This window comes from Drosophila subpulchrella, chromosome 2L, assembly GCF_014743375.2.
Source record: "Drosophila subpulchrella strain 33 F10 #4 breed RU33 chromosome 2L, RU_Dsub_v1.1 Primary Assembly, whole genome shotgun sequence".
Taxonomy (NCBI): Eukaryota; Metazoa; Arthropoda; class Insecta; order Diptera; family Drosophilidae; genus Drosophila; species Drosophila subpulchrella.
Genome location: NC_050610.1, coordinates 13,767,479 through 13,776,421, shown reverse-complemented (window position 1 = coordinate 13,776,421; position 8,943 = coordinate 13,767,479). Strand labels below are relative to the sequence as shown.

General features: G+C 36.0%; 1 protein-coding gene across 1 annotated transcript; it reads left to right on the top strand.

Moving 5' to 3' along the window:
- Positions 1-4,438: 4,438 nt before the first annotated feature.
- Positions 4,439-5,277, top strand: LOC119547800 (neudesin). The gene is made up of 2 exons (XM_037854817.1): positions 4,439-4,577; positions 4,648-5,277. The coding sequence occupies exons 1-2, from the start codon at positions 4,547-4,549 to the stop codon at positions 5,211-5,213; spliced, it is 597 nt and encodes a 198-aa protein (XP_037710745.1). The 5' UTR covers positions 4,439-4,546; the 3' UTR covers positions 5,214-5,277.
- The last annotated feature ends 3,666 nt before the right edge of the window (positions 5,278-8,943 follow it).

Genomic DNA, 8,943 nt, shown 5'->3' with positions numbered 1-8,943 from the left:
AAACTAAGATGGAAATTTCGCAGGCGTGCATGATATTTATGCCTTGGATTTTGGGTTTTCCTCCCCCTCAATTTTCCCAGGGAGGTTCATTAATTTTTCTCCATCGCTTCTTGCGCAATTATGCAAGGAAACTTTTCGCCGGCAGTTAGACAGACTAACAAACGGATTGATGGGGGGTAAGATATTGATTTAATGCAATGCCAGAACTTCACGATGGAGATTTGTGATTTATTTTTTGGCTGCCTGAGTGAGCAGTGAAATCTGCCAAAAGTTTGGCAGCAACTGTCAGTCTGCAGAGAGAAAAATATTGGATACAAGTTTCAAAGATAAGAAATACTAAAATTAATGTTCTTAATTTGAATAAATAGTATTATTTTGAAATATGTGTATTTCATACATTTCATACATACATTTTTTAAAAAGATTGGCTTAACTTTTGTTATTTTTGTTGCATATTTTCTTAATCAATAAAGGGTACATTTATTATATATCCTATATATGTTTTTCTCTGTGCCCCCGCTTAAAATCTCACTTAAAACCCACTGAATGACATTCGTTCCCCGGGCAACTTTGTCTGCTAAATGCCGGCATACATCTGATATTTTCCTATCAGTAGCCAAACACACCGCACAAAATGCATTAAAAATATGCCAGGCATAAAAAATGTTCTCTCATTCAGTAAATTTGGCCCACAAAGTTGGGCAACTTTCGATTTTTTTTATGTGGGCGACGGTTGAGGGGTTATAAAAGATTGGCACCGCGCTTTATTGCCCCAGTTTTGCTGGCCCTTTCTATCTATTTTTCAGGGGTTTTTTTTGTGGCTGGCGCCGCCTGCACCTTGACACTTTTGCAATTGTCGCATGAAAATATTTTTTCATCCGTTGTTATTCTTGCTCAATTTGTTTGTGTGCGCCCCCATTGTTTGGGCCTGGTTTTGTGGATTTTTATTTTCGCCCTTCCTCTATTTTTCTGTACTTTTACTGCGCTTTTTCTGTACTTTTTATTTATGGTTAGTGCAGCCAAATATTTCAGCATCAGGCGAAAAACCAAAGTGCCGAGTGTGAGGGCGGCATCGAGGCCAAAAACTATGTGGGAGTTTTTATTTTTTTCAGCTTTTTCCCTGCCTCTTCAGTTCAATGAATAAATCATTGGACACCAAGGGGATTGGTTGGGACTTTTGCAAAATGGAGTCGGACTTCTCTCTGGTAATGTTTGATAATATTTTAGGGGAATGTTTGTACTCGTTTTGGCTTTGCATAAATGTGGCAAGAGTGGGGCAATACGAAAAGAAAACAATTTAGGAGCTCGGTTTATTTTTAGAGAACTTTTTGGGCAAAGAGCAGAGAACATACGTTTAAGTCCCAGTGGCTAGCTAGATATTTTTGTATGAAAAGGAACTTAAGCAAGCTTTTCAAAAAAGGGTATTACTAAAATATACAATTTTAGTAAATAAATATTTAAATAAATATTTTTATAATAACAATAATAAAAGCAAGGACGTATAATAAAGCTAGAAATGCTTTAAGGAAACCCCTTCTTAAGTAGTCAATGCCTCAACCTTTTAATGTGTTTCCCTTTTTCCAAGTTCATTCCATTAGCTGGAAACCCTAGCCCCTTTCGAAGGCCTGCAGGAAAGTAAACTAAGCAAATCTGCTGGCAATTTAATCCTTTTGAAATTTGCTTTAATTAACTCGAATAATAAGCAGCATCCGCATACTTTGAACTTCTCCCGGTGCCGCAGCCTTTTTATGCTGTTTGTGGGCTTATGAGCTTTGGCACTTTGTGGTAGAAATTTTGTGATTTTTCTTCTTTTTTTTTTGTTGGCATTCGGATTTCCGACATTTGCCAAAGCAAATTTCAGCAGAGCGGGACTAATAAGCCAAACAAGAGACAGTGGTGAAAGGGGGCGGTGTGGAGAAGGGGGAGCGGCTGGCTGGCAGACAAAGTTAATACGACACAGCTGCCCTCGCAGTTGGTGGGCAATTGAAAAGTTTATTAATAACCAGCAGAAATGGCAGCGGCAGCCACAGGAACTTTAAAGAGATTCCTGCTCTTTTTCTGTATTTCTGTGTGATTTTTATTTTTAATTAAAAGAAGGCCTGGCTGAGCGGAAGCGCAGCGCGGTCTGAAGGAAATGTAATTATATTTGAACAGCATGCGAAATATGTTTTAATTTATTAAATTAAAATAAGCGAAAAAAAAAGGCGCGGAAGGAAGGCAAAATAACAACAAGGACCAAACAGGCAAAGGAAGCAGCCAGCCGCAAACCGAGTGCCCAAAGCAATTTGAACCAACGTCACACGCGGCGTATGCGTAATGTGCTCGCAACAAAATCAACGTTATGCAAATTTTAATGCGAGCATAAGGCGGAAACGAAACGGCGCTACGCTTTCCAGTTTTCTCTTGATTCCAGCTACGGTTATCGCCAGGGTATCGATCGGGTATTATGGTACTTTATAAAGGAAGCGAAAATGAAAGTCGAACTAGGAAGATAGTATGGATTAAAACACATGTTGAGTTAGGAAATACTCAGTAGAATTAATATAATTATTAAAAAAATCTTAAAAGATAGAGAAAGTAGCGGAAAAAATAAATTAATTTTGTGAAAAATGTACTATTGAATTATGCAATGGAAATAAAGATCACTAAAAATAAAAATTAAAATAAATAATATACAATATACACTGGTCGGCATATGTATTTTGACAAAACAAAAGTTAAATATACGCATAACTTGAATTTACTTCTTGTAAACTATAGGCACCAATGGAAAGGTAATTTAAATGCCGTTTGAATAATACAATACATTTCTTAACCCATTCAGTATTTATTGAAAAGGACGAATTTGTGTAAATCAACTTTTAAATTTTTTTTTAAAACTTTTTTCTTCGACTTGAAAATTTAAATTTTTTGATGCAAAAAGTTTCTTCAAACAAAAATAATAGTAACTGCAAAAATAATTTTTCAAAAATCATTTTGCTTATATTTTTTATGATTTTTTGAAGGTGACAATGTCGGAAAAAATTTGTATGAAAAAGAGAAAAATATGGCTCAAATGCATGTTTTTAAGCCTTTTCAAAAAATCATAAAAAATATAAGAAAAATGATTTTTGAAAAATTCTTTTTGCAGTTACTATTATTTTTGTTTGAAGAAACTTTTTGCATCAAAAAATTTAAATTTTCAAGTCGAAGAAAAAAGTTTTAAAAAAAAATTTAAAAGTTGATTTACACAAATTCGTCCTTTTCAATAAATACTGAATGGGTTAAGAAATGTATTGTATTATTCAAACGGCATTTAAATTACCTTTCCATTGGTGCCTATAGTTTACAAGAAGTAAATTCAAGTTATGCGTATATTTAACTTTTGTTTTGTCAAAATACTTATGCCGACCACTGTAATTTTATAATTTCCTAATGAATAATTTTATTTATATTATAAAATTATAGAATATTATTATTATTATATAATAATGACATGATTATTATTATTATTATTATTATTAAGTTACAAGCAAAATGTCGTGCTTCAAGAATATGGTAAACACACTAAACTCACAATAAATATGAAATAAAAAAAATCACTTAAATAACAGCTGTAATAAATGCTCAGTTGAACGAAAGAGCCTCAACAGACCAATTTCAGCTTTCCGGGCAATTGAGCAATCCCAGGGTATCGCTTAAATCCGACCAAAATCTGCGCAGGACTTCTTCGTCCTGCCAGTTGCCCTGCAGTTGTACTTGTATTTACATATGCGTCCGTATGTATTTATCCCAGAACACTCTCCTGGCACAAAATTACACTTTGTTGGCGGGACACACACACTCACATACTCGTAGCGCAAAAATTGTAATGAGCTTATTAAGTCATATTAAAGTCCAAGTACAACCAATTTGATAAAAACAGCAACTGACAGCAGACTGGCGACACACACATGAAAATGTTTATATGCGCCATTTTTTACGACAGCATTTGGCATTAATGTTAATAGCAAATGGCGCAGACACAAACCCTATATGAATGTACTACACTGAACAAAAAAGCTATCAAGAACAACATTTTAATCTCAAACTGAAAATTTAATCAAGTTTAAGACAAAGATTTTTTTGGCTTTTACCAAGTAAAATTATTGTTCAACTAAACCAAGTTATTAATATTTTTATTAAGAATATATACTAAATGAGTTAAAATTTTGAAATACCTTTCAATTTCTTTAATATTGTATCTAGAGTCTTCAACACAATAGTTCATCACAATTTTTGTTGTTAAATTAACACACATTACATATTTTTTCTTTTTCTTTTTGGTGCATGTAATTTATATGAATGATGTAAATGAGCTTGGCAGCAGGTGGCTTAACATTTTTATTTGCTCCGCACTGCGGTAAATTGTTCTTAACTCGGCTTAATTGAGTATGATCAAATGGCCGGGGAGTTTGCACTCAAATTCATTTTGACAGAATCTTTCAAAATTAATGAAATGCTAAGCACGAAAACTACATAAACAGATTTAAAGTATAGTTAAAAAAAAAAGGTGTAAAAGTCGAAAATGCTGCTACTGGGTGAATTATATGCAGCAAGTAAGTAAAATTATAAATAAAAATATTTAAATATTATTATATAAAATCTTCGAACCTTCATTTTTTTCAGAACTAAGTCCCAATTTGGAGACAATCTCTAGACTGCTGAAAAGTCCTCTTGGTCAGGCGGTAATATCCTTTTTGCTGGGCTACTTAGCCACAACAAAGTTGTCGCAAATTTATGGCAAGTTCAAGAGAGATTCCGAAATATACGTAGCATCGAAGGAAGTTAAGGATTCAGAGCCCATAGATGACATTGAGCTTTTGCCCAAGGGAAATGAGGTGGTGCTGCTCACCTCAATGGAACTAACTGCCTTCGATGGCTTGAACCCAGATCTGCCTATTTATACCGCCTTGAATGGCCTGATCTATGACCTGAGTCCGGGTCGGGAAAAGTTTAGCTGCCATGGTCCCTACTTTTTCCTAGCCGGTTGCAATGCCAATAAGGTCCTCAATATTGCCTGCCGTTCCATGGGCGTCTGCGCCAATGATGTAATCAATCGTTGGGAACGAAGCCTCAAGGCCGAGTTTGATATCGTGGGATATCTGATTGATGGGGACGTGGAGAACTCCAGTGAGGATCTTGAAATCGATCAAGAGTCGGAAAATGTTTGCCAAACGGAGCAAAACAACTGAGTTGAATGTGCTTTGAATGTACCTTTCTTTTAGTTTGGCAATAAAATTATATTTCGTTCTTTAACTTCCAAACTAAAAGAGGGGTATAGTCAATGTACCTAGTATTATAAACATGTTACTTTGGGAAAATTACTTGTATTTTGAGCTCCTGAAAGGCAATAAAAAGCTAACACCAGATGCACAATAATACGTTTTCCTATTACCAAATTAAATTACCTTTTAAATAAATAAATTTATTATTATATTTGTTTAAAAGTCTACCCTTTGCTCCTTAAAGGTTTATAGTTACCTAACAAATACTCGGCTCCTTTTTTATACTTCCCATTGGTTGAGATTTAATTAATTTCCCCGCCTTTCTTTTTGCCGTTTGACCGAGCCCTTGGCATTTGAAAAGTCTGAAAGTTTTCCCCGTCTTGTCTTCTAGTTTTTTCACCGACCGCTTTGACAGGAAAATATCGACAACGGCAAATGTCGATAACAACAAATTGTTTGTCGTGTTTTTCCTTTCTTTTTTTTATTCTTGGCTCTTTTTGCCCATCAAGCTGTTGACTTTGTCAAGTTGTCGCCGAATTTTCAGGGCTTCGGGTGATTCGGCTTTTCCATTGTATTGGTGTGTGTGTGGGAAAAACTTTGCGCCAAACACGCAATTGACTGAAATTGAATTGAAAAGCTGAAAGCTGAAAGACAAGAAGTGACAAAGAGGGCGAAAAAAGGACAGGGAATGCCGTCAGGTGCTACACAGCTAATAAAATCAAAATTACTTTTTGCCAGCGCCAAAGTTTCGGCAATCGACGTGCTTCAGGAATTTAAAAAAGTTGTCCAAAAATTGTTAAGCACACACTTCAAATTCAGTCAAATGTGCAAAAGGACAACACTCACACACACACTCACTTCCAAGTACCAAGAACAACATTTGGCAAAGTGTTATTTGAAGTGTTGAATTTGATCAAGCGCAAAGGTGACAAAAGGTCTGAAAAGTTAACAACAACAGGGGACCTATAATAACAAGTGGAAGGGAGTCCTTAAGAGGATGAAATGAGGAAGAACGGAGAGCCAGTCCAAGATTCCAGTGTCCTAAAATAAAACATTTGCATAAATTATGTAACGATTTCTCTTTGATTTTATATTTAATGCAGGCCAAAGTAAATAAAATTAATTTAACAATAGCCCTTACTCAACATATCATCATATAATTGGTAATGTGTACCATGTTACATAAGTAGTGTTCTGTATCGATGATTATTTCATTATTTATGATCCCTTTACTGCTGCTTAAAAATTGTGGTAATTATTCATTCAACTTTTAAATGAGGGTATAATTAATGGCTCGTTTGGAATATAATAACTGAAAGGGTACTTAATCATTTTCTCTGCATTTTATCTGTACATTCCTTATTTGTAGTCCCCAATTAAACATATTACAAAAAACCCTTTATGGCTCCTTTTTAATGTCGTTTTGTCATTACTTGTGCATTGTCCAATTCCAGTTAGCCACGCCCCCTTGACTTTGCCATTTATGGCTGCCTCCATAATTTTTGCCAAACTCTAAATTTATTACCATCTGGTTGTCATGTGCAAACGATGCTCGAACCCCCTGTTTTCTCGGGTTCTTGAGACCCCCCTCCTCATCCACTGTCATTCATTCATTTTAATGTTTTACGTGACCCATTCGAAATCGAATCGAATGACTCATTAAATGCAGAATAGACCAAAACAGGTGGTAGGGTAAAAAAAGATGGGGTGGGGTGGCCATAAGAGATGTGTTCGAGGTGAAAGGCAATTAACCACAAGAGCTTATGCCATGGAACGTGCCTAATTGCCAGAAAACACTACTCGGAATCTGGGTTTTTGGTATTTACCCAGGCAAAATGCTTGTGCGAGTGTGGCAAACAATTAGTTTTCCAATTTCGGAACTAAAATGTTTGCAAACAGCACAAATTAAATTCGCTTCAATTGCATTCCGGCTAAAAAGGAAAAGGATCCTCCTTCTTTCTGGCCAAAAGTTGACTTTGCTCTCTGCCAATCGCCGCTTGCGGGAGTTAATTTAATTAGTTTTCATTTATCTAAAGTACACGCTTCATTACATAATTTAACAATTCATTAGATTGAGCCGGGTGCGCCGTGGTAATTGAAAAGCGCGTCACGCTTTGGTCCCTTGATTTTCCAACTCATCCCGCCGCCCCCCCACAGATTTTTCCCGCCCATCTAGACCCTGCATTTGAGATTCCTTTCCTCCACCTCATTTCGCAGTCTGGTTTTTATGTTCACTTTGTTATTATTGCCGCCAGACAATTGCTAATGGTCGCTGTAATTATCATTAAATGGTTCGCTTTCTTTTTAATTCTTTTGCCATCTCTTGTTTTCCACTTCCCAATCCCTTCTATTTTATTTTTTGTTCCTGGGAACAATGGCAGTGGCTCAACAGCTGCTGGCTACATTTTAATGTGTTTGTAAAAGGATTAAACTGCACTTGGCTTAATTTAATTTGATTGCATTCGGGAGTGATTTGCCATTCATGGACAATTATGGACAAGTGAGTGAATAAAACTGCCAGTAAAGAAATTGTAACTATAATTTTCAGAGGCTAGGTGAGCTTGCAAAAATGAATTTAATTATTTGTTTAAGTTGTGTATATACAAAGGTTTATATTCAATCAAGGAAAGGCTAAGGCAAATATAAATAAAATAATATGTATTTTAATTTATTAATTAAAAATAAACAAATAAATATATTGGTTGAGATTTGATTTTTGTACTTACAAGGGATTATATTCTATCAAGGAAAGACTTAGACAAATATAAATAAATTAAAGTTAACCAACAATTTATTTAATTATCTACTTTTATAAGGTAGCATAAAAATAGATAGCTTTAAAGTCCTTAAAGTTAATTAAATTTGGAAAACCCTTAGAATGAATATATTTTTAAAAATCATTCTATATGTTTCCATTCCCACATATCACTCACGTTAACTCAATTTGTATGTGCCATACATATTTCCACACAGTTCCCTGTGTGCAACAACATTTTCCAGATTTTCTCGTATTTTCCGTAGAAAGAGGCTTAAATTTGGCAACGAGCATTGCGACAAGTCAAATGTCATGCAACCATTTTGGCAATAATTTCTTTTTTTTTCGAGGGGTATGGAAACATTTTGATGTTTTTGCCTGGCCAAAATTTGATTTACAAATGGCATTGGGCTGGGCCAGCATTGGAGGCCATTTCACATATACCAATGCCCAATGGCTTTTTTGGAATTCATAAATCCATGTTACCCAGAATGACACGAAACAAAGCGAAACGAAACGAAACGAAGCGAAAGCTGAACCAGTTTTGTCTCATATATCAGGCTTAATTGCAATTCAGAGCTGGAGGAGTGGGGGCATGCAATTTGCGATCTAAAGAGTTGACCCAAAGGCATTTTGCCGGCGATGTCTAGACTATGAGAGACCCAGCAGCCTCGGGTTCGGTTCGGGAGTTTGCAAATAAATTTCAGGCAAAACTCTGGCTCGGCCCATTAAAAGTGGCCACAGACTGGCTGTCTCGGGTGCGTTATGCGAGTACTTTATATTCAAAAGTGTGTAATTTGCAAAAATGTCGGCTCGAGCTCCGCTGGCATCGCCCCCCAGCGACACCGAGAGGCAGCAGCTGTGCTCGTCACATTAACCTGATGCCACGGGGGAAATGGGAAAAGGGCGGAAAACGCTGGCCAAGTGCGCAAGGGATTACAC

Excerpts from the sequence above, each read along its gene's own strand:
- LOC119547800 (XM_037854817.1), top strand. The coding sequence starts at position 4,547 with ATGCTGCTACTGGGTGAATTATATGCAGCAA. Across the intron at positions 4,578-4,647 it reads GGGTGAATTATATGCAGCAA|AACTAAGTCCCAATTTGGAG; the intron begins GTAAGTAAAATT and ends CATTTTTTTCAG.